The 25,723-nt window shown below is 48.7% G+C and overlaps 2 protein-coding genes across 4 annotated transcripts in view; one reads left to right on the top strand and one right to left on the bottom strand.

The window, feature by feature from the left end:
- LOC125642758 (D-beta-hydroxybutyrate dehydrogenase, mitochondrial) overlaps positions 1-9,807 on the bottom strand; it is a 40,638-nt gene extending 30,831 nt beyond the window's left edge. For 2 of the 3 annotated variants that reach the window (XM_048864540.2, XM_075132012.1), the window contains exon 1: positions 9,617-9,807. In XM_048864540.2, the coding sequence (XP_048720497.2) occupies positions 9,617-9,793 (177 nt within the window). In that variant the 5' untranslated portion in view covers positions 9,794-9,807. Of the gene's footprint in view, positions 1-7,265; positions 8,286-9,616 lie in introns of those variants that run through there. The other variant, XM_048864541.2, reaches the window with a different exon arrangement.
- Positions 9,808-9,824: 17 nt separating this feature from the next.
- Positions 9,825-25,723, top strand: part of BDH1 (3-hydroxybutyrate dehydrogenase 1) — a 41,732-nt gene continuing 25,833 nt past the window's right edge. The window contains exons 1-2 of the mRNA XM_048864542.2: positions 9,825-9,932; positions 21,546-21,677. Coding sequence (XP_048720499.1) covers positions 21,592-21,677 — 86 coding nt within the window. The 5' untranslated portion in view covers positions 9,825-9,932; positions 21,546-21,591. The remainder of the gene's footprint in view (positions 9,933-21,545; positions 21,678-25,723) is intronic.

Below are 25,723 nucleotides of genomic sequence, written 5' to 3'. Positions count from 1 at the left end.
TCCATCTAAAATGGAGACAGTAGCACTGCCTGGCCTCACAGGGTGCCATAAGCATAATAAATACATTAATGACTGTGAGGTATTTGGATACTACTGTGATATAGAAGTAGTTAGACGCACTGCACACACATCTCCCAGTGTGTGTGTACAAGTGATTGGTTTGTGTGAGCAAACACCATGAGCACACACACTCACACACAGTGTTGTACACCCATTCAGAGTTGTGGCTGTGCAAATGTACACCTTTCAAAATAGATCTCTGTGTAAATACCTCATGTTCCTGCTCTTTATTCCAGCTCATAGAAAGACTGCTCATAAGATATTCAAATGACCATCACCCAAGCAGCACCCCTCAACATTTTAAAATCAGGTTAACCGAGGCCTTGTCTACACTACAGGGGAAATTCAATCTAAGCTACGCAATTTGAGTTACGTGAATAGCGTATCTCAAGTCAACGTAGCTTAGATCTGCTTACTGCTGGGTCCACGCTAGGAGACGTAAACGCTCTTCTGTCGCCTCCCCCTCCTCTTCTTGATCCGGTGGAGTACAGGAGTCAATGGCAGAGTGATCGGCGGTCCATTTAGTGGGTCTTCACTAGACCCACTAAATCGACTGCCAATGCATTGATAGCCGGCTGCTCATTAATCCCCAGTAAGCGTAGACAAGCCCTGAGTGCTTGTAAATGTGAAGGTCCAACAGTCCCGAGTAGAGCAGGCAGACGCAGCATGGTTGGCAGGCAGCTCAGGAATCCGGCCACATTCCTGACACCGAGTTGCTGGAATGACCTCAGGCAAATCACTTAGCCTCTCCATGCCTCAGTTTGTCCCTCTGTGAAATGAAGATACTACTAGTTAGCTGCCGCTCAAAGGATGGTGAGGGTTCTCTCACCAATATTTGTACAGTGCTTGGAGACAGCAGGTGTTACAGAGTAACCAGTGTGTAGGTAACTCACCCCACATAGTTCTGCCAGCGCACCTTGGAGCTGCTGACATGCTGGAACACAGAACTCTTGGCTTAGTGATGGCTTTGGTGGGATGACTCAGTGATATCACGTGTGCTAGCTCACTAATCTATACGCACGGCACTGCTATATCTAGATGACATTTTCCACAAAGGCAAGTTGTGTGTCTAAGTACTTTACAATAAATATTCACTTAAACCTGCACCTACATCAACACATTTACAGTTTACTTATTTTTTTCAAAAAAGGGTCTGATTTTCTTTAAAATAAACTGAACAATTTCCACACATGCTCAAAATTAGATCCACTGATTGCAACAGAGGCAAAGTTAAGCAAAGTAGCTGGATAACCTCAGCCTTTCCAGATAATTTGAGAACCTGCACACACTCGTCTAGACTTTTTCCTATTCCCTCTCTCGCTGTCATTTGTTTTTCAAGGTCCCATTCCCTGTGAACCCATCCTTGACATCCTCCTTATTATCTGGTGCAGCATGGATTCATTTTAAGTTCAAAACAAGCAGTTACAATACTGAACTTTGTCTGTTCCGACAACAAACACTTAATTTCAGACTGCTTTACCAGGCACTTAAGGGCTTCTGTCCTAGTAACGGAACCGTTTCAAATGTACCATAATACTGAGGCAACTTCACAAAATATGAACCAATCTGGATTATAACTACTGAGAGACGATCCAGAGTCTGGTAACATTCCTCTGCTGAATGCTGATCCCCCCTCTGAGTTGCTGATTTTTCTAATGTTCTTGATAATATGAATTAGCGAGTAACAGGGTGGTGCTGCTTTGAGAAGCTTGTGTGTGAAAAGAATCTCTGTTTGCTTAGGAGGTCTGCTCCCTGTGTAGGGGGGCTGGAACAATGTGTATAGTGGGGGTGTGGAGAGCCATTGGACCAAACTGTAAACCCTGTCTATGATGGAAACCACTTCAAGCCATGGGGTGCGGCGGAACCCCCAGCACGCCAAGTTCCAACACCCATGTCCCTCTGTGTATTCAGCCAGATCCACTGATCTCAGTGGCACAAATCAGATTTACTCCTCTTGGCCATGGGTAGCAGAGCATGGGCTGGGTTCTCCTCCTGGGTACTCTGCACACACTGCATGAAAATGCAGTGAGGATTGGGGTCTGTGGACTCCTGGCAGCAAAGGCACAGGGGCTTATTTTATACATTTTCTGACAAGTTCATTATGTAAAAGTGGCGGGTCTTTAGTTTCCTAAAAATGTAAGTGTATTTCTCTTCATTGAGGAACACAGGAATCGCCAACCTCGATCAGACCTGGAGTCCATCTAGTCCAATATCCTACCTCTGACAGGGGCCTGCACCAGATGCTGCAGAGGAAGGTGTAAGAACCCCACAGCAGCAGATGTGGGATACTGCCTTCAACATTACGGCTCATCCTGATCTCTAATCATTAGAGACAGTCTTAAGCTCTGAGGCGCAAGGTTTGATGTCCCTTCTACAGGATTTTTATCATTAATTATAAGTCTGCATATTCTTGATATCCATATAAATGCTCAGTCCTTTTTTGAATCTTAAATTCTTGGCTTCAATGATTTCTTAGGGCAACGAGTTCCACATTTAATCATGTTGTGTTTAATCATAAAGTGTTTCAATTTAATCGGTTTTGATTTGCCCACCATTCCATTTCATTGAATGTCCCCTTGTACTTGTGCTATGAGACAGGAAAAACAGTTCCTGATCTCCCTTCTCTCGACAACTCATCATTCTACATAGTTTTTATCATGTCCCTTCTCACTCATCTCCTTTCTAGCATAGCAGTCACAGTCTTTTCAATCTCTCTTTGTACTAGAGTTTTTCCAGGCCCTTGATAGTTCTTGCTGCCCGTCTCTGAACCCACTCTAGTTCTGCACTATCCCTTCTGAAATGGGGTGGCCAGTTCTACGCGCAGACTTACAGCTGGGGACACACCACTGATTTAAATAAAGGCATTAAAATAGTCTCGATATTATTCAGCATCCCACTCTTCATGCATCCTAACATCTTGCTTGATTGTTAGCAAAAGCTGAGTATTGAGAAGTCTTCACTGAGCTATCCATAATAATCCCCAAGTCCCTTTCTCTGCAGTGCCCTGCCTCGGTTTCTCCTTCTGCTCACGTCCCCTTAAGAACTCCACATCACAGTCCCATGGTAATTAAAACTCTTCCCCTCTGGGGTTCATTTTATTTAGTCCTTACACACATTGGCCTTTCAGGGCCTAACCCCAGATCAATATTTTCTGAGGCTTCTGTCATGTGTAGCACTCCTAACCCCACCTAGCTCCTTTCTGCAATGACTATCCCAGGTCTCTTGTCCTTTCCTCCCTCATCTCCCCAGGCCTGGCCTGAGTTAATCACATGACCTCAGCCATCTGAGGAAGTGAGCTGACCTTGTCACAGGTTAGACTGAAGCCCCATTTTCCCTTAAAGGGGCCAGCCACCCTCTGACAAGTTGAGAAAGTTTATTTAGAACCATGAGAGTGGCAGGAGTAATTTTTTCCCTCCAATTTCCATTACTTTGCCTTTGTCAAAATTAAAAGTAATTTGCCATTGTGTTGCCCACTCACCTAGCTTGTTTAGGTCTCTGAAGTTCCTCACAGACGTCTCTTATCCTAAGTAACTTTGAGTCATCTGCAAATTTTGCTACCTCCCTGCTCACCCCTTTCCCAGATCTTTAATATATTAAGCAACGCTGGAGTAAGTGACCTGCTCCCAAGAGCACACAGGAAGTCTGTGGCAAAGCGGGACTTGAACCCACAGTTCCAAAGTCATAGGCTAGTGTTCTGGACCATCTACCTCCCCTTTCAACTGATTGAAGCCACAACTGCCTCCAGTTAAGACAGCCTTTCCCTACAGCCTCTGGAGGTAGCAGTGAGGTACAGATGACTACCGTCTCCCCAGCTGTCTTTGGGGAAGACGGCCACCTCCACTGGGCTCTACAGTTTAGAAACAGAATAAAAGGGGTGGGGGTCAGGGAAACATTGGAGGAGCAGGGAGATTGAGCAGGTGGCAGAGAACAAGAACTAGAGGGGCAGGAGATTATTAGACAGCAGAGACACACAATGTGAGGGAGCAATTCCAGTGGCAGCAAGACCAAGCATAGAGTTTGAGTCACTGTATAAGCAAAAGACACACTTTCACATACTCCCCACAGACTACAGTGGTGCTGTCTGGGAGAGCAGAATTTGGCACATTTGTCAAAGCTTACAAACAAACCAAAAGACATTTCATTTCAAAAAGTATAAAGTGGGACATCAGGTCTGCAATTCTGTGCCAGTCGCTAGGTTCACTTTTTTCTTCTACCAATTTCTAATTTTACAGTACTGCGAAAAAAATTTAAAAATCATTTTTTCCATTATTTTCACTATGAGTCTGTTAAGTAAAATCGAGGTCTTAGTTGTGTGAGAGAGTGCTCAGTTTTGCAGCATCCCAGATACCATGCAATCTTTTCCCACTTATTACAAGAGTTGACAGACTTCAAAAAAATTCTTCCAAATATTGATGCTTCAGGTACATCTGTACATAAGAACACAAGAATGACCATACTGGGTCAGACCAATAGCCCTCTAGTCCAGTGGCCTGTGCCAGATGCTTCAGAAGGAATGAACAGAACAGGGCAATTTATTGAGAGATCCACCCTGTTGTCCAACCCTATCTTCTAACAGTCAGTGATTTGGAGCAGTTAGAGGTTTAGGGACACCATGGGGATGCATCCCTGACCATCTTGGCAAATAGCCACTAATGGACCTATCCTCCATGAACATAGCGAATTCTTTTTTTAACCCAGTTATACTTTCAGTTTTCACAACTTCCCTTGGCAATGAGTTCCACTGGTTGACTGTGTGCTGTGTGAAGAAGTACTTCCTTATGTTTCTTTTAAACCTGCAGTCTGTTAATTTCATTGGGTGCACCCCTGGTTAGTGTGTTACGTGAAGGGGTAAATAACACTTCCCTACTCACGTTCTCCACACCAGCCATGATTTTATAGACCTCTGTCCTCTCCCCCAAGTCGTCTCTTTCCCAAGCTGAACAGTCCCAGTCTTTTTATTCTCTTCTCATACGGAAGCCGTTCCATGCCCCTCATCACTTTTGTTTTCCTTCTCTGAACTTTTTCCAATTCTAATCTACCTTTTGGAGACACGGTGACCAGAACTGCACCCAGTATTCAAGGTGTGGATTTACATAATAGCATTATTATATTTTCTGTCTTTTATTATCTATCCCTTTCCCAATGGTTCCTCACATTGTTCGCTTTTTTGACTGCCGTTGCACATTGAGTGGATGTTTCCAGAGAACTATCCACAATGACTCCAAGATTTCTTTGTTGAGTGGTAACAGCTAATTTAGGTCCCATCATTTTGTATGAATCATTGGGATTATGTTTTCCAATGTGCATTCCTTTGCATTTATCAACGTTGGGAAACAAAATGGCAGATGAAATTCGATCACCTAGTTTAGTGAGATCCTTTTGTAACTCCTCGCACTCAGCTTCGAACTTTACTATCTTGAGTAATTTAGTATTGTCTGCAAACTTTGCCACCTCACTGTTTAACTAAAGTGTCCCATCTTTGTAATGTCCACAATAGCATTTCTGCTAAATCTTCTTTATTCCAAGCAGCTGCCAGATCAGATCTGGTATCTGTGTTACATGTGTACTTCTTTTTACATCACATACACCTTAAATTGGTATATGCACGGGGCGAGAACCTGGGCTCAGAGGGATAGTTTATCTTGTAATGCTATCTGTTTGAATCCAGCCAATAAATCTCTATAACTGCTAACAGACCAGGCAGTGCTGCGTGGTATTAAATTGCACACAAGAACTTCCCAACTAAACCACTAGAGATGAAGTCTTAGCTACTATGCAGTAAAAGGGCATTTTGCCATTGATTCAGTGGGGCCAGGATTTCAGCCTAGGGACCTGATCCTCTTCTGACTTACCCCAGTTTGGCCCAGCTGTTAGGCATGAGAGAGCAATTTAGGCTTCTGTGCTCACCCATTCCTTGGTCTGTCTGCTGAAGATAGTAGTTTCACTAACTCAGGGCAATTGAGGTGGTGGGTTTTGTGGACCTTGAACTGAGATCACCAAATTCCTCCCCACCACACAGTGCAAATATGGACTCTGCATGGGAACAAGTTCACACACGCATCTCATGGGCCTGGTTCGCTAATATCTCATTAATATCGTTCTGCGAAACCCAGGAAGCAACAAAGGAAAACAGCCCTTGCATAGGCTCAGTTTTCATCAGTTCTACTCTCCTAGTGGGTGGTAAAGTCATCAGGCACCAGGTAGAAGTATGTTACTGGAATTAACATCTGGGTTGGTTCATATTAGTGTCAACTCCAAAAACAGGGGGGCAGATCTCCACTCTGTGGGATTTCAAATCCCTCTTTCGGTTCATACGGTTCTGCTCTCCATGATTAACCGCTTCCTGAGCTAGCTGCTGAGATGCTCCTTCTTTTACTTGAGTGGAAATCATTAGAGCTGTGTCAGCGCTTTCATAACTGAGGTTAGAACGTGGCTGTAAATAAAGAAGCATCCACTCTAGGCTGGAGCATAGCACATAAGGGAGGTTCTGTGGTCACTGCAATGTAAGTTGCACTAAAGGGCTGCAGCTAATGGACAAATATAAGAAAAATGTACATTGTTGTGCTGTGTGAAGTGCTAACAGCTGCGATAGCTGCACCCTGAGCAGGACTGCATCCCTGCCCAGTGATCTGACCTGGGTCCTCCCAGAAATGGAGAGACCTTCAGCCGTGCTCTTCATGGGCTGTAAAGGGCAGCCCAGGGCAACTGTGAGAGCACTGGAGTGAGTTGTGAGCTTGGGGAAAGATATTAGGAAAACCTTTTTCACTAGGAGGGTGGTGAAGCACTGGAATGGGTTACCTAGGGAGGTGGTAGAATCTCCTTCCTTAGAGGTTTTTAAGGTCAGGCTTGACAAAGCCCTGGCTGGGATGATTTAGTTGGGGATTGGTCCCGTTTGAGCAGGCGGTTGGACTAGATGACCTCCTAAGGTCGCTTCCAACCCTGATATTCTATGATTCTAACAAGCTCTTGGGACTGGCTGCCCATTGGCACTTCCAGCCTATGGCCAAGGTTCTTTACGTTTCAGGTCCCTCGGATTGGAGAAGGGGCTGTGGCCCAGGGTTCTCGGGGCCCTATAGGCAGCTGGGGAAGGGAAATAGTGGAAGGCCCCTCTCCCACATAACTAGAGTACATCTGTACTCAGTGGTAACAGAGATGCGCTGCTCAATCCCACCAGCTTGTCCAAATGCCAAGGGTTCAGAACTGACCGGGTCGTGCTTGCTGCTAGGGAACATGAGGCGGCTGAGGAAAAGGCACACAACGTCCCAGGAAACGGCTAATGCTTGCTCCTGCTCTGACTGTCATGTGACCCATCTCAGGTAACAGATGTGAAGAGGAAGAATGTCCAGGACGTGTTTGTGTGACCCAGCATCAGCCGGGAGAAGGAAGGAGCCGAGGCCAGGACACAACAGCAGGGTCGTTCCTGTGCTGCAGGGATGGTGAAATCCTCAAGTGCCCAGCCTAGTGTGGCTCCAGGGCCAATTATATTTATTCTGGCCCATGTGATTGACTGTTCTGTGTAATTCCAGGACCAGCACAGAACAATCTGACAGCAAGGCTAGGACTCTGCGCAGAGCTGCAAAGAGCGAATGCTCTGTTTGGCGGTGGTGCATTTCTGGTAGGAATCCTGGAGACAGCTGAGTTACTGCTGCTTGTCAGGCACGCTAGACAGAACTCAGAGGCCGGGTCCTACTGCCATTGAAGTCAATGGCAAGGCTCGCATTAGTTTCAGTGGCTAGGGGATGTGGCCGTATGTTGCAGAAGCCAGGAGCAGCAGCATAAATACAGCAGTGCCCATTAGGAGCTGAGGAAAATCTTAGAAATTCGGTGACAATTTGCTTGGTGTCAGCTGCAAACAGCCAGATTTCTCTGCACAGTCTGATCCTGGGGAATGATTCCAACCGCCCTTTAATACCGCGACTGACACTTAGGAGGTGGTTAGTACATGTATCTCAAAGGCCCCTGAAATGCAGCGTTCCTTGCGAGGGCAGCACAGTTATTTCAAATGGTGGCTGCGTGTCCCACATCTCTCTCCTGGCAGGTACAGCCCAGGGCTCAACAAGAGCCTCTGAAATCTGCTCTAGGAATTCCTGTGGGGAAGTTCTCTGGCCTGTATTATCCAGGAAGTCTGACTAGATGATCACAATGGTCCCTTCTGGCCTTGGAATCTGTGAATCTATAATTCCACTGCAGTTAGTGAAGTTCCTCCTGATTTACGCTGGTGTGAGAGAAGAGTCAGGTTAAAGTAGCTTTTCTGTGTCAGTTAAAGAGGCTAAAGATTGAAAGACACAAATAAAAGATTAATGGAAGTGAACCTTGAGAGGAAAGGAAGGCAGAACAGGGAAGGGCAGAGAAGGAAGGTGGAGTTACTGTGAGGGATTCCTTGGTCTTGCCCTTCATTCTTTACCCTTCCCTGCAGTGTTTTTCCGAAAGTTTTTTTTTTAAAAGATGGGCCTGAACTAGAAATGAGCTCCGTTTCACATGTGTGGGTCCCAGCCACTCCCTGGGGGTATGCACATATGTGGGTCCCTGTCCCCCTCATTGAAGCAAGTGTGCAGGGTTACTGCACTGGGAACCGCATGGCACCAGTAGGCGTGGGGTCGGCTGCAGGCGGGGGGCGCAGGCCGGGGCCGGGCTGGCTGCGGGCAGGGGGTGCCGGGCAAGGCTGGCTGGAGGCGGGGTGCGGGTCAGGGGGGTGCGGGGCTCGGTGCGGGGCAGGCGGCGGGGTGCAGGGCTCGGTGCGGGGCTGGCGGCGGGGTGCGGGGCAGGCTGCGGGGCTCGCTGCGTGGCGGGGCTGGCGGGGGGTGCGGGGCTCTGTGCGGGTCAGGGGGGTGCGGGGCAGGAGGCGGGGTGCAGGGCTCGGTGCGGGGTGCGGGGCTGGTGGCAGGGTGCGGGGCTGGCAGCGGGGCTCGGTGCAGGTCAGGGGGGTGCGGGGCAGGAGGCGGGGTGCAGGGCTCGGTGCGGGGCGGGGCTCGGTGCAGGGTGCAGGGCTCTGTGCGGGGCGGGGCTCGGTGCAGGGCTCTGTGCGGGTCAGAGGGGTGCGGGGCAGGCAGCGGGGTGCGGGGCTCGGTGCGGGTCAGGGGGGTGCGGGGCTCGGTGCGGGGCTGGCGGCGGGGTGCGGGGCTCGGTGCGGGGCTGGCGGCGGGGTGCAGGGCTCGGTGCGGGGCTGGCGGCGGGGTGCGGGGCAGGCTGCGGGGTGCGGGGCTGGTGGCAGGGTGCGGGGCTGGCAGCGGGGCTCGGTGCAGGTCAGGGGGGTGCGGGGCGGGGCTCGGTGCAGGGTGCAGGGCTCTGTGCGGGGCAGGGCTCGGTGCAGGGCTCTGTGCGGGTCAGGGGGGTGCGGGTCAGGGGGGTGCGGGGCTCGGTGCGGGTCAGGGGGGTGCGGGGCTCGGTGCAGGTCAGGGGGGTGCGGGGCTCGGTGTGCGGGGCGGGGCTCGGGGCGCGGGGCTCGGTGCGGGTCAGGGGGGTGCGGGGCTCGGGGCGGGTCAGGGGGGTGCGGGGCTCGGGGCGGGGCTGGCGGCGGGGTGCGGGGCTCGGGGCGGGGCTGGCGGCGGGTACTCACGGGGCGGGCGGCTCGGGGCAGCAGCGCTCGGAGCAGCCCCAGCAGCAGGGCGCCGCCCAGGCCCAGCAGAGCGGCCGGGGACCCGCCGGGCGGCAGCGGCAGCCCCGGGAGCGCCAGCACCAGGAGCCCCAGGGCCAGGGCCAGGCCCAGCAGCGGCGGCGGCGGGGCCCGCACCATGGCGGCGGCGGCGGCGGCGGGGGGGCGGGGCGGAGTGAGGTCACTTCCGGGCCGGCCGGGCCCCCTCAGCCCGCGGCGGGAAGGCGGGTCGCACAGTGGCCGGCGCCGGGCGAGCCTCGCAGACACGCGGCTCCTGCAGGTAACTCCGGGCCGGGCGGGGGCCGGGCGGGCGAGACCGGGCGGCGCTTCCGCGAGCACCGAGCCGCCGCCGGCAGGGGATGGAGCCGCCGCGCGGGAGACAGAGACAGAGACAGAGACACGAGCCCAGAGAGAGAGAGACACACACACAGAGACACACACACACACACACACAGAGAGACACACACACAGACGCGCGCACACACCACAACACGCACAGCGGCGCGCGCGCACACACACCACAACACACACACAGACGTGCACACCCACACACCACAACACGCACAGAGAGGCGCGCGCACACACACACACCACACAGAGAGAGACTCGCGCACACGCACACAGACGCGCGCGCGCACACCACAACACACACACAGAGGCGCACACACACACACCACAACACGCACAGAGAGGCGCACACGCACATGCCACAACACGCACAGAGAGGCACACACACGCACACACACACGCACATGCCACAACACGCACAGAGAGGCACACACACGCACACACACACGCACATGCCACAACACGCACAGAGAGGCGCGCACACACACGCACACGCCACAACACGCACAGAGAGGCGCGCACACGCACACACACACGCCACAACACGCACAGAGAGGCGCGCACACACGCGCACACACCACAACACGCACAGAGAGGCGCGCACACACACGCACACGCCACAACACGCACAGAGAGGCGCGCACACACCACAACACGCACAGAGAGGCGCACACACGCACACACACACGCACATGCCACAACACGCACAGAGAGGCACACACACGCGCGCACACACGCACATGCCACAACACGCACAGAGAGGCGCGCACACACGCACACGCCACAACACGCACAGAGAGGCGCGCGCACACACGCCACAACATGCACAGAGAGGCACACGCACACACACACCACAACACACGCACAGAGAGGCGCACGCACACACGCACACGCCACAACACGCACAGAGAGACGCACACACACGCACACGCCACAACACGCACAGAGAGGCGCACACACGCACACGCCACAACACACGCACAGAGAGGCACACGCACACACACACGCCACAACACACGCACAGAGAGGGGCGCGCGCACACGCACACACACGCCACAACACACACAGAGAGGGGCGCGTGCACACACCACAACACGCACAGAGAGGGGCGCGCACACGCACCACAACACACACACAGCGAGAGAGGGGCGCGCGCACCACAACACGCACAGAGAGGGGCGCGCACACGCACCACAACAGGCACGCACAGCGAGAGAGGGGCGCGCGCACCACAATAGGCACACACAGAGAGGGGCGCGCACACGCACCACAACAGGCACACACAGCGAGAGAGGGGCGCGCGCACGCACCACAACAGGCACACACAGCGAGAGAGGGGCGCGCACACGCACCACAACAGGCACACACAGCGAGAGAGGGGCGCGCACACGCACCACAACAGGCACACACAGCGAGAGAGGGGCGCGCACACGCACCACAACAGGCACACACAGCGAGAGAGGGGCGCGCACACGCACCACAACAGGCACGCACAGCGAGAGAGGGGCGCGCGCACCACAACAGGCACACACAGAGAGGGGCGCGCACACGCACCACAACACACACACAGCGAGAGAGGGGCGCGCACATGCACCACAACACGCACAGAGAGGGGCGCGCACGCGCACCACAACACACACACAGCGAGAGAGGGGCGCGCGCGCACAGGCGCTGGGGGACTTTCCAGGTCGGGCCTGGTGGAGAAGTGAAGGTCAGACAGGGCGATGCCACCTGCGCCCCGCTCTGGCAGCGAGCCGGCCGGGAGGGGCGTGCGGAGGGAGCTGGCTGTTGTCCCTGGTGACGGGTGGGCTGGCACCGCTTGTGCGTCCCTGGCAGCGTGATGTGGAGACACACGCAAGCAAGGGCACCTCCTTGCGAGGCCCAGGCTGCCTCCATCCCACGCCCCTGCTCCGATAGGCCGATGATGCAGTTCTGAGGCGGGCACGTCACCTCGTCAGATGCCGAGGGCTGGCTCCGCCTGGCCCCTTGCCAGCCCAGGGTGTGCGCTCGGGATGCTGCTTGTGCTGAAATGTGGCCGGGCAGGTTTAAAGGACTCTGCTTTGTCTGAGCCTTGTGCTGGGTGCTTGGGGTGTGTAGCCAGCCCAGACCGGATCTCTGCAGTGTGTCGCTGGAACCAGAAAGTCGGATGCCAAGGGACTGTTGCTGATCCAAACAAAACACACTCATGTCTCCCATTGACTTCATTTATACCTGTGTTAGGGAGAGGGGAAATGCTGCCACACCAGAATTCCCCCCTCACTCACACCAGCAGCCATGGTTAATACCCACATTGTGCGGGGAGATGACTACGCCAGGTGTAAAGGGGGTGGAGAATCAGGCCCAGTGGATGTAGTGCGTGGGTTAGTGTAAGAGTAGGGCACCAGCCCTGTGTCGTGAGTAACTTTATGCATGAGACGAGACTTTTTTTTTTTTTTTCAATGGGAAATAGTGGCAAGCATCAAGGGCAGAGCCTGGCCCTAAATGGACGAGGTTTAATTTGTATTATTATCCTCTTTGATACAGTACTTTTAAATAGATCGTCCAATGTATTTCCCTCATTTTGTTAAATTAAAAAAAAATCTACACAACCTGAACCTGTTAAACATTATTAGTTTATGAATATGTAAATATTTTTGCCATTTTTGACCATTTTTCACCCTTATTAATCACAAAACAATTAATGATGTATAGCATTTCTCCTACCAGGATCTTTATTAATATTTACTAATTAAGCCTCCCAATAAGCATCTGTGAAATTAGGAAGTTTATTGACCCCATTTTATGGACAGGTAAATTGAAGCACAGAAATTTGTATTGATTTGCTCAAGGTCAGACACCAAGTCATTGATGAAGCTGGGAATGGAATTCAGGTCTGTCTGCCTTAACTAGCCCCTAGACAGCACTGGGTTTCCTGTATGAACCAAGTTTACAACTGAAGAAAAGAGGGCCCAGGTTTTCACTGCTTCTTCAGGTGACTTGGTGCTGGAAATCTAACAATCACTGCTACACTTTCACACAATTTGTGTTCCAGGCCTTGTCTACACTACAGAGGTAAGTCGACCTAAGTTACGCAACATACCTTAGGTCAACTTACTGTGGTGTCTACACCACCCTGGGTTGACGGGAAAGCGATCTGCGGTCAATTTTGTGGGTCTTCTCTTGACCTGCATTGATCGCCATGGTGTTGATCCTGGGTAAGGGTAGACATGCCCCCAATCTGTTCCGTATAAGGACTTGTCTACATTAGGGATTTTTTACGTGAGAATGGCTGCCTTGGTGCAGCTGAACTTGTGCAGCCCCCCCACTGTAAATACACTGCACCAATGGGATTTCCCCTAATCTGAAACTGGGATAATTGCACTGGTGTAAACCCTGTCCAACCAATGCAGTCAACTATTATAACTGACCTGGTAGAACATATGAAATCACTACTAGTAAAGTTTGCAGATAGCATACAAATTGGTGGTGTGGCAAATATTGATGGGGTCAGGTCAGTTATAGAGACTGATCTGGACTTCTTGGTAAGGTGGCTCATTTGAACAACGTGTTTTAATATGGCCAAATCCACATAGGAACAAAGACTGTAGGTCAGAGTGAGTATCCTGGAATGCAGTGACACCAACAAGGACGTAGAGGTCACGACAGATAGCCAATGAGCATGAGTCCGGTACATAAGAAGGTTAATGCAATCCTGGGTGTATAAGCAGGAGTAGGGATGTGCTATTACCTCTGTAACAGCACTGGCAAGATCATTACTGGAATAGTGTGTCCAGTTTTGGTGACCACACTTCAAAAACCATGTTGAAAAATAGTAAAAGAGCTACAAAAATTATTCCACTTCTAGAAAACCTACCTGATATGAGAGACATAAGAAGCTTGATCTATTTAGTTTATCCAAGAGTTGGTTAAGAGGGGACTTGATCACAGTCTACACCTACCTACCTGGGAAGAGATTTCTGATGGCAGAGGGCTATTTCATCTAGAAGAAAAAGGCCTAACAAGATCCAATGGTTGGAAACTGCAGCTAGAACTTTATTTCAGTCTGGAAATAAAGTGCACATTTTTGATACTGAGGTAATTGACTACTGGAACAACGTACCTAGGGCTGTGGTGGATTCTCCATCACCTGCAGTCTTTAAATCAAGACTGGCTGTGTTTCTATTAGACATGTTCAGCCAGAAGTTATGGGCTTGCTGCAGAAGTTACAGAGTGAGGTCTGCTGGCCTGTGTAATGGAGAAAGTCAGACAAGATGATCATAATGGTCCCGTCTGGCCTGAACATCTCTGAATCTACACTGGGGCTTTGCACCAGTGCTGCACAGCTGCATTAGGGCTTTGCACCACTGCTGCACATCTATGCTAAGGTGCAACCGGTGTAAACATTCTTAGTGCTGGCCTCTGGTTTGCTAAGTCCATTTTGTGCTACTTGAGCAGAACAAAGTTGACATAAACTGGCACATGGAGAACCCCCCACACAGGGGAGCTCTTTGATGGCCTAGCTCTGCTGGCCCAGGAGGAGGCTGTCACCACAATCTCCCCGTGCCTGGTATAGGGGGAAGGTGTGTCAGGTTGTGCCTGGGCAGGCAGGGAGTAGCAGAATGGAGCTCTGTGGGTTCAGCTCTTCACTGGCATCCCATCACTCAGAGACCTGTGGCATAAATTACAGGTGCTTCTCAGCAGCTCTGATTTACACCAGGGCTTGGTGGTATGCATCCGGAAAGCTGCCACCAGCCTCCTGACACAGAAACTTGGACTCAGCTGAGAATCTAACCCTTTATATAAACAAACAGTAAGATGTTAATTAGGCAGAGAATGCATATTCCATCCACGTTTTCATGGCTGCAAAGGCTTCTTCAGAGTAATCCTGGATCTCTCTATGTAGTTAGGGACTTAAAAACAACAACTGGTAAATATGTACCTATGTCTAGAGATAGCAGAATCTCAGCTACATTGATGTATGTTTCTGTAACTAAATACACAGTGATCCTAATAGAGCAGAGGAGCCCTTCCATTGATATGGGTTTATCTGGTGTGTTTAATCCCCTCCCTGTCTTTGAGCTTTTAGGGCAGGGACTAAAATATGCTACATCAATAAGCCTTCTTTAAATTTGAATGAGTTAAAGGGTGCTGCGTTTTTACTTATATACAGAATGAAGGGGAAACATCTTTAACTTTTGAGGTCTACTCAGGCCTTTTCAATATGTCACAATATCCTCACTGCATTAAGTTCCTATATTATATTCAGTCTTTTCAGGGGTGTGAGTACTGGTATTTACATTTTTCCAAATATAAGTACTTTCAGTTTCTCTTGTGCAGAAATGGATTTGCCTGAATTTCTTTTGGTTTTAATTTAGCTATCAGGTGCAGAGGGAATAGTTTCTTCATTTGGACTAATTCATTGAACGTTGAGAAACTGATGGGGAATTGAAAAAAAACAGAAAATCTTGTTTTCGTCGTCTCATCATTGAATAAAGACAGGTGGGAGACTAGCTCTAAAAGCCTTGAAGCATGTGGGGCCAGATCATCATAGGGATTTGGGCACCTAAGGATACAGACAAGCACCTAGACAGGTTTCCGAGTAACAGCCGTGTTAGTCTGTATTCGCAAAAAGAAAAGGAGTACTTGTGGCACCTTAGAGACTAACACATTTATGTGAGCGTAAGCTTGCTCACGAAAGCTTATGCTCAAATAAACTGGTTAGTCTCTAAGGTGCCACAAATACTCCTTTTCTTTTCGACAAGCACCTAGTGGATTTTCAGAAGCACCTGTGGTTAGGTGCCTAACCCCCTTTGATTTCCACTCCCATTGATTCCAATGGGAGTTAGGCACTGAACTTGCTTATGTGCTTTTGAAAATCCCAGTAGGTACCAGTGTGCATCTTTAGGCATCTAAATACCATTGACAGTGTGGCCCGTGGTGTCAAGAAAGTCAGTTCTCTAGCTACTGTGACTATTTCCTTTGTTTAATAAATCAGTTAATTTTAAATGCAAAACATTTTTTTCTCGTGTATTGAAGGACATTTAAGATAATTTTTTAACTAATAAAAATAAAAATGCTGTCTTTCTACATTTTTAATTGAATTTCAGTTTCCAGGGCAGCTTGACACAAATCCCAAGTAAACAATTACCATCTAGGAAATCAGAAATGTGTTATTCACCAATTTCTAACATAATAAAAAAGTAAAAAATTAAGAATCTGAAAAAAGTATATCAAGATATATAATTGCTTAGCTCTCTGTGTACAGATGTAATTCATCCTCTTGGCTAGCAAAAGGAAGTACAAAATTTTGTGTAAAGGCTCTATTTATTTGGAAATCCACACATTTTAATGACAGGTTTCAGAGTAGCAGCCGTGTTAGTCTGTATCCGCAAAAAGAACAGGAGTACTTGTGGCACCTTAGAGACTAACAAATTTATTTGAGCATAAGCTTTCATGGGCTAAAACCCACTTCATCTGATTATGCAGTGGAAAATACAGTAGGAAGATATATATATATATACACACACACACAGAGAACATAAAACAATGGGTATCATCCACGTTATAATGAGAGTGATCAGGTAAAGTGAGCTATTACCAGCAGGAGAGAAAAAAACAACCTTTTGTAGTCATAATCAAGATGGGCCATTTCCAGCAGTTGACAAGAACCTGTGAGGAACAGTAGGGGGAAAAAAAGAGACTGCTCATTGGAATTAATTTGCAAACTGGACACAATTAAATTAGGCTTGAATAAAGACTGGGAGTGGATGGGTCATTACATAAAGTAAAACTATTTCCCCATGTTTATTTTTCCCCCCTACTGTTCCTCACACATTCTTGTCAACTGCTGGAAATGGCCCATCTTGATTATCACTACAAAAGGTTTTTTGGTTTTTTTCTCTCCTGCTGGTAATAGCTCAGCTTACCTGATCACTCTCATTATAGTGTGTATGATAACACCCATTGTTTCATGTTCTCTGTGTATATATTGTGACAAAGTTCCTCCTCTCTCTTGGTGGTCTTGCGCTTATTGGCGGATTTGCTCGCCTTGGAGCTTCACGGCAGCCCTCAGTTTGGCCATTTTCATGAACCCACAATCCAGGTCAACTCCTCCTTTGTCTGACCAGGAGTTGGGAGGTTTGGGGGGAATCCAGGCCCGCTCTCTACTCTGGGTTCCAGCTCAGGGCCCTGTGGAATGCAGCTGTCTAGAGTGCCTCCTGGAATAGCTGTGTGCCCTGGTCTACTTCCCCATGGCTTCCTCCCAACACTTTTTTTATCCTCACCATAGGACCTTCCTCCTAGTGTCTGATAATGCTTGTACTCCTCAGTCCTCCAACAGTATGCCTTCTCACTCTCAGTTCCTCACACGCATGCCACAAACTGAAGTGAGCTCCTTTTTAAACCCAGATGCCCTGATTAGCCTGCCTTAATTGATTCTAGCAGCTTCTTGATTGGCTGCAGATGTTCTAATCAGCCTGTCAGTCTTAATTGTCTCCAGAAGGTTCCTGATTGTTCTGGAACCTTCCCTTTTACCTTACCCAGGGAAAAGGGACCTACTTAACCTGGGGCTAATATATCTGCCTTCTTTCACTCTCCTGTAGCCATCTGGCCTGACCCTGTCACATTATGCGCAAATAAATTTGTTAGTCTATAAGGTGCCACAAGTACTCCTGTTCTTTTTACACATTTTAATGATTACCAACCAATGAGAATGTTTAGGAACAGAACTAAAACATACAAATGCAAAACAAGATTAAAATCAGTTACTTCAATGAAGGATTTCCTGCTTCTTGATTTAAATCATTATTGAAATCAGTGAACACTGAGGAAGTGGAGCTGCTGGGATCCCTGCTTTTCGCTCCCAGCAGCCTTGGAAGAGGGAAAGCAGTCATCTCTCCCCCCCCCCCCCCCCATCGCCCTTCCTCCTCCATGTGACAGCGAGCAAAGGAGGGAGACAGAATAAATGCAGCCTGCCATTGCTTTAACATAGGCCTGGTTCAAGAACAACCAAGCCTCGCTGGAAAGCTCCTTGTTAGCAAGACCCTAAATTCAGCGTGCTGGTGTAATGACCGCCCCTCCACCCTGCCAGGGGCATCGGCTGGCATTGGACACTACCAGTGCAGGCCTCTGAGACAAAGGAGTAACTCCCTTACGGGGAGCAGTCATTTCAGAACAAGGGTGTGGGTTTGTGGAGAGAGATCAGATTATAGCTGGGGGAGGGGCTGTGATGTGCCCCCTGCAGACCCATGGATCCCCAGCGGCTCACTGGCTAGAATGGCTAGGGCTCCCAGATGTGGGCTCAACCCATCCGCCCTTTCCTGTGGGGCTCCTGATTGCGTGTGTGCAGCTCTCCACACACACAGGTTCCTGGGAGTGCAGTTCATCCAGCGTGCAGGGAGAGACACAAGTGGAGACCGGGGAGCACCCCGGGAGGGGGAACATAACGGGGGTAGGGGGGGCCCAGGAAGGGAGGTGTAATGGGGGACATGGCTCCGGGGGATGTAACTTGGGGACAGGGCTCCAGAGGGGCATGGGGGCAGGGTGTACAGGCCCTGAAGGAGGGAAGTAATGAGGGGACAGAGACTGTAGGGGGGGAGTGAAGAGGAGGGGGGAGAAGCTAATCACCCTGTTTCTACTCAGCCCGCCCCCCTCCCTGAGGCACCGAGGTGTCACCTCTTCCCACTGAGGGCCTCAGGCTGGCTGTGCCCAGCAGAGACTGGAGGAGAGACATTCTCCTGCCCACAGAGCAGCCACCCCAGGGGCTGGAGGGGTCGCGCATGGGAGCTGTGACTAGGACAGGTCGGGGGGAGGGTCAGTCAGGGAGCCCTGTGCAGCAGCCAGCGGCTTTGCAGTGTTTGTAAAAGTGTAAATAACAAGGTAAGCAAAGAACATTGGGAGCCTGCACCCGACCTGCCCCCTCCACAGTACCTGGCTTTGGAGCAGATACAGCAGCATCGAAGCCTGCCTTGGGGAGGCGGGGCTTGGGTCTTTGCAGCTGTGACTTTGGCAACCCAGTGTGAACCAGCCTGGCGTGTTTGTATCACGAGGCTGATGTGACCAAGCCCTGACAGCGCAATGCATGGTGCAAAGTCACCCTTGCCGGGCTAGGGCATCACCCTGCAATTTCTCTGGGCTCACTGCAGCTCCCATTCAATGAGAACCCCTTTGCTGCTCCTGGACACAGCTCTAAAGCTATTCTCCCATCAATACAATGGGTTTACAGCTAGCAGAAATTAACTGCAGGGGGACTCAGGCACAAAAATCTCGAGCAGGCACATGGGATTTTCAATATCACATGGGACCAATGCCCGTCTGCTCTAGTATCTACTGCCCAGCTAATCCCTCTGGAGTGCTCAGCACTGCACAGGATTGAGCCCTCATTTCCTGGCCAGGCTCTGGCCTGCTGCTCAGACCCACAGACTGTTGTGTCTCCTGCATGCTCCAAAGCAGGTTTTACTGGACCGGTCACTCTCCATGGACAATATGAGGGGCAGCAAGCTAGTACTGTACGTTTCACATGGCAGTCCCTAGTGCAGGGAGCCTGTGGGCGTGAGCAGGCCTGGAGAAGAGCAGAGAGGGGGTTGGGGGAGATGGGAAGGGCAACCAAGGGTGAGGAGAGGGGAACAGCAGATTAAAGCGAAGGAGCAGAGTAGATTTAGTGGTGGGAAGGCAGATAGAACAGAGGATGGGGGCGGGGCAGAGCAGGTACAACAGAGCTGGAAGAGAAGCAAAGGAAGAGGAAATCGACTGGGAGACACCAACCCCCTTCTCCAGTCCTCCAAGTCACATGGGAATGCACCATAACCTTCTTCCCTCCTGTGTTACTTCCATCAGGAACACAGCTGGCTCTCCCTGAGACACATGAGGAGAGAGGGGAGGTAGCTGTCATTCCAGAGAGCGCTCTGTTTAATGTACGGTTTCAGAGTAACAGCCGTGTTAGTCTGTATTCGCAAAAAGAAAAGGAGGACTTGTGGCACCTTAGAGACTAAATTGGTTAGTCTCTAAGGTGCCACAAGTACTCCTTTTCTGTTTAATGTAACAGCTGTTCCTGGCTCTGGCTGTGTGGGGCAGACAGATGACACCAAGGGGGGAGTTCAGAGTATGGGCAGAAAGCTGCTCTCCCACCCATGGAAAGGGGTGGGATGGACAGCATTGGAGGTAGCGAGTACAAATCAGGGGAGAAAACCCCAATCATCTTCCCTTCCTTTGCAACCATCCCATGACATGCAGCCAGGCTCCATGTGACCTGGGCTGAAATCCATCTGCTCTGCACTTTGGCAGTTGTGCAATGATGTACATAGAGTTAAAATTCTTCTACACAAAACGCTCATACCCTGAAGCCTGAGGGTTTATTACCCTCGTTATCATTATCTCTGCTTCCATAGATGTAGAGTTTATGAATGGTCATAAAATGTTCTTGGATTTTTTAAAAAAATCTAGACAGCATTAGTAGTTCTGCTCACCCCCATGCCACTGTATCTCCACTGTCTGACCACAGAAGGTATTCCTCTCCTTTCTTCTCAATGTATTGCCCGTCAGTTTCATGCAGTAATCTTCTCACCTGAGCATCAGTGGCAGAACAGACCTGAGCAATGATGGAACCTTTGATCTGTATGAGAACCCCGAAGTTCAGATGCTTATGGGAACCCGGAAAACCTGAGTTTGTAAAGCTGTCTAGCACAAACTTTCATGAAAACAGGCTTTCTTGCAAGATTTCCAGTATTTCCCTCTTCTGACCAAACTGTAAAGGCCCTCACAACAACACCTTTCATGGAATGTTCTCATTTCTGGCCAACCTCTGTTTCCAGACAGACCCCAGAAGTGCAATAACAGCGTAAAATAAAATATCTATCTGTCTATCTACACACACATTAAAACTGGACCAGTATTTTCTAGCTTAAAAGAAAAAAGGTTTGATTCAGGTTTTAGGAGAAAATTGAGATCAGATTTTGTTTTATACAAAATTGATTCACTCTTGGAAAGGCCCCTTGTTCTTATCTCCTGCTTTTGTGCAGTTTTCGTTTTTAGAATACCCTTTTCAGTGACTTCCTGGGCTTGGATCTGTATTGCCAGCCATTTGGGGCATTACATTTCAAAGAGCTGCACACATTTTTTAGCCAACTGGCTACCACTGGCATTAAAGCCCAGGGAATGTTTTGAAAATATAGGATTTAACTTTGCTGAGTACACTGGATTTACATTAAAACGGTAAAGTATTTCAGACAGCTGACTTAAAACTATGTTACTTGAGGAATTAATTTATTTTTTTTCTAAATGTTTAAGAAAATGCAGAGATTAGGAAGCAATAAATCAATGAAAATGGAGATTTTTTTTGTAAAATGACCCATTGCTTTTCTGTTTGCTTAAACCCCTTCACTTTAAAAAAAAAAAAAAAAAAGTAGTTTAAACTGGTAGATGTTGCTTGAGCTATTTATCTCTCTGTGTGGGGTGGAGGGGGGAAAAGATGAGCCTACTTTGGACTTCATTTTATTGTTAAAATACTAGGAGTCAGCATGACTATAAAAGTACAGAGCAAATAAAGGAGAGGTGCTTTCTTGTGTTTCAGAACTAAAGGAGAAAGAGCTTGCTGTTGGTACAGTTTGTGGATTGCAATGATGCTGGCTACCAGGATATCCCGGCCTCTGTCACTTTTATCTATGAAAACTCTGAATTTCAGGGACATTGGAAATGGTCTCAGGTAAGGAACCTGGGGGGCATGGGAGAGTGTGAGGTCTAGCGTGACACACACATCAAGGCTCCAACGTGGCTCCTTCATTTCAATGGGATTAGTTATTTGCGTGAGTAGGGACCAGTTGCGTCTGTAAGAGTTAGTCCCAGTTCCTCAGCTGCAATGTATTTCTGTGACTCTATTAAACAAGTACTGAAACAAATAAAACAACAGAGAAATTTGGAAGGGAGGGAGGGAGTTGTTTATGAAGATGACCTGGGCAAAGTAATGAAGTTGCTTCTCTCTAAATGCAAGCAGAAGATTAACCATTTAGATCTATAATCCTGGCTCAGACAAAACACCCTCTTAATTCGGACCCAGAGTCTGATCTGAGTTTGACTGGTCTAAATTCAGAGTAACTCCCCTCACTTTACAGGACTTGTTCTCAGAATTGGACTCGCAGTGAGAGCTGTGCTTGAGCTAAGACTGCAAGGTTTGGTCTGAAATTCAGGAATTTGAATGGAGGAATCAAATTGGAAAATTAGGTTGGAGTCTAAACTCCTGTATCCCACAAATGCTGTCTAAATATGTTACTGATTTATAAATAAAGACAGGTGTTGGATAATGAAGTCAGATGTTTGTAGCCCAGCAGAATTTCATTTTAAATTATAGTGTAAAAAATGGCTGCATTTGTTCACTTTCAGGGCCAATTCTAGCTAACATTTCTGACCAAGCATAGCACTTGCTGCCGTGAGTAGTCCTTTAAGGTCAATGGGACAATGTTTAGTAGCAAATGTTTGCAGGATCAGGCCCTGAAAAAGGACTTAAATGTTATGAAGGATCGTCTTTCCAACTCAAGTTAAATAACAAGAACTGTTGTTAGAACTCACTTGTTTTCTTTTATGTAATTTTTTAGATTTACACTGAAATCTCCATCCTTTCCTCTTGGCACTTTTACAACAATTAAATCGTACTTTATAACAATAGAATCAGGGCATGAGGACTGACACACAACCAAGTCCTCCTCCAAATTCATAATGCACGATATTGACCTGTCACAGTAATATTAACTCTAATGTGCCCACAACTGACTATATCTGCTGTTCCTAAATCCACCTCCCACGCCAGGGCCAGATCCAAAGCTGGCTGAAGTCAATGAGAGTCTTGCCACTGACTTCAATGGGCTTGGATCAAGCCCTGAATGTCCAAGATAAATGAGAGACCAGTTCGGGGAGGGAATATATTTTATTGGACCAGCTTCTGTTGGTGAGAGAAATGAGCTCTTCTTCATGAAGAAAGAAGTACTTTACAGCATACCTGGAAAGTTAATTAATCCTGGCTATAGATATAAAATGATGGGGTCTAAATTGTCTGTTACCACTCAAGAAAGAGATCTTGGAGTCATTGTGGATAGTTCTCTGAAAACATCCACTCAGTGTGCAGCGGCAGTCAAAAAACTGAACAGCATGTTGGGAATCGTTAAGAAAGCGATGATAATAAGACAGAAAATATCATATTTCCTCTATACAAATCCGTGGTTCGCCCACACCTTGAATACTGCATGCAGATATGGTCACCCCATCTCAAAAAAATATATTGGAATTGGAAAAGATTCAAAAAAGGTCAACAAAAATGATTAGGGGTATGGAACGGCTGCTATATGAGGAGAGATTAAGAAGACTGGGACTTTCCAGCTTGGAAAAGAGACAACTAAGGGGAGATATGATAGAGGTCTATAAAATCACGACTGGTGTGGAGAAAGTAAATAAGGAAGTGTTATTTACTCCTTCTCATAACACAGGAACAAGGGGTCACCAAATGAAATTAAAAGGCAGCAGATTTAAAACAAATAAAAGGAAGTATTTTTGACACAACGCACAGTCAACCTATGGAACTCCTTGCCAGAGGATGTTGTGAAGGCCAAGACTATAACAGGGTTCAAAAAAGAACTAGATAAGTTCATGGAGGATAGGTCCATCAATGGCTATTAACCAGGATGGACAGGAATGGTGTCCCTAGTCTCTGTTTGCCAGAAGCTGTGAATGGGCGACAAGATGGATGACTTGATGATTACCTGTTCTGTTCATTCCCTCTGGGGCACCTGGCATTGGCCACTGTCGGAAGATGGACCTTTGGTCTGACCCAGTCTGGCCGTTTTTATGTTCTTATGTTCTGGCTCTGATGGCCCCAGGTGAGTTCCAGGGATGCGGGTGGGAGGGGGCGGCTTCACAGAGAACACTGTGCCAGCAGCCCCGCCCAGGCCAAACCAGGAGGGCCACAGCCTGACTCTGTGGTGGTACATGGGGAGAGAGGCGGCCAGGCTCCCAGGAAGCCACCTACCAAGCATTCAGGTTTGTAGGAAGCACCAGGAAATAGTTCTGTTCCATTTGCCATGTGTGTCTGGAAGATGTGGGGGCCACATCAAACCAATGGCAGCTCGCAGGCTTTGCATTTGTGGCCCCTCAATACTAGTCAATAATGGCCCAGCCTTGGACTCTTCACTCAGGCAAAACTCCCACTGACTTTGTTTATCAGACCATCTCACTTTGAGCCCAGCCCTGAAAGGTGCTGAGTCTGCCCCTGCTGATGGTAGAGGGCCTTGGACTTTGGGGGTGGGGGGTTGCCTGAGTGAAGAGTGTGGGATTGGACCCTAAAAAACATTGGAAGCTTTGGCATTGGTTACTAATGACTTCGCAGATGGCTCATGGAGCTGACAGTTTTAAACACTGAAGACTGAACAACTTTGTAGAGATTTCTTGTACAAACAGCATGAAACTTTGGTCCAGATACTGCAGTCAGCCCCACCCAGGCAGACACCTGCACCCAGGAGGAGCCCAGTGGGGCTACGGTCACCTTTGCTCACAATACATTTCTGTTTCCTAAATGCACACCTTGTTTCTCTACTCTGCATGTTCTAACGCACACACGGACTGCTAGCCAGAGCTGCAATGGAAGTCTCACCGTTGACATGAATGGTAGTGCTGTTGCATAGTCAATGCTTTAATGCAATGGGATAACGTTTTGCACACTTGAATCATGACAAATTCTGTCTGAGATTTGCATATAGATAAATTAATCAAAGCTAATAGATTAAAGAGGACAAATTAAATTCCATAACCTTCAGCTCACTGTAGAGTCAAAGGTCTCTGATGTGCTCGCTAGAATTCAGTTGTTGTATAAGGCTGATTAAACCTACTTCACACCATAAAAGCACATTAAGAGGCCGAGCATCATGCACATTTGCTGGGACTTTCCTTTGCTGGCATCAGTACTGATCAGCAACTGACCTTCATTTCACTCGGCTACCCCACAAAACAAGATACAGTAACTCCTCACTTAACGCTGTAGTTATGTTCCTGAAAAATGCAACTTTAAGCAAAACGATGTTAAGCGAATCCAATTTCCCTCTAAGAATTAATGTAAATGGGGGAGGGGCGGTGTTAGGTTCCAGGGAAATTTTTTTCACCAGACAAAAAAACCATATATATATATACACACACACAGTATAAGTTTTAAACAAACAATTTAATACTGTATACAGCAATGATGAGTGTGAAGCTTGGCTGAGGAGGTGAAGTAAGAGGGTGGGATATTTCCCAGGGAATGCCTTACTGCAAAATGATGAACTAGCTTTCGGCTGAGCCCTCAAGGGTTAACACATTGTTAATGTAGCCTCACACTCTACCCTGTGTGAGAGAGAGAGACACACACGCATTGCCCCTTTAAGTATGCTGACCCCACTTAAGTACTTTGCCTTTTTAAGTAGATCAGCAAGTTGAGAGAGCAGCTGCGGCCAGCAAGCTCCCTCTGTCCTGAGCCCTGTCGTGTCCCCACCCTGCTCTATATGGAGAAGGGGTAAGCTGGGTGCAGGAGTGGGGGGAGGGGGACACCCTGACATTAGCCCTCCTCTTCCCCCCACCCCGCACAGTAACCAGGAGCAGCTCCAAGGCAGAGGGCAGAAGCAGCACATGGCAGTGGGGGGAGGGTCAGCTGAACTGCCGGCAATTTGTAGGCAATTGGTAGCCTGGCCAGCGGCTGCCACACAGGGAACTTAGGGGGGTGGGGAGCTGATGCGG

Source organism: Caretta caretta, chromosome 9 (assembly GCF_965140235.1).
Source record: "Caretta caretta isolate rCarCar2 chromosome 9, rCarCar1.hap1, whole genome shotgun sequence".
NCBI lineage: Eukaryota > Metazoa > Chordata > Testudines > Cheloniidae > Caretta > Caretta caretta.
Note: the sequence above shows the minus strand (reverse complement) of the source record. Positions and strands in the feature narration are given on the sequence as shown.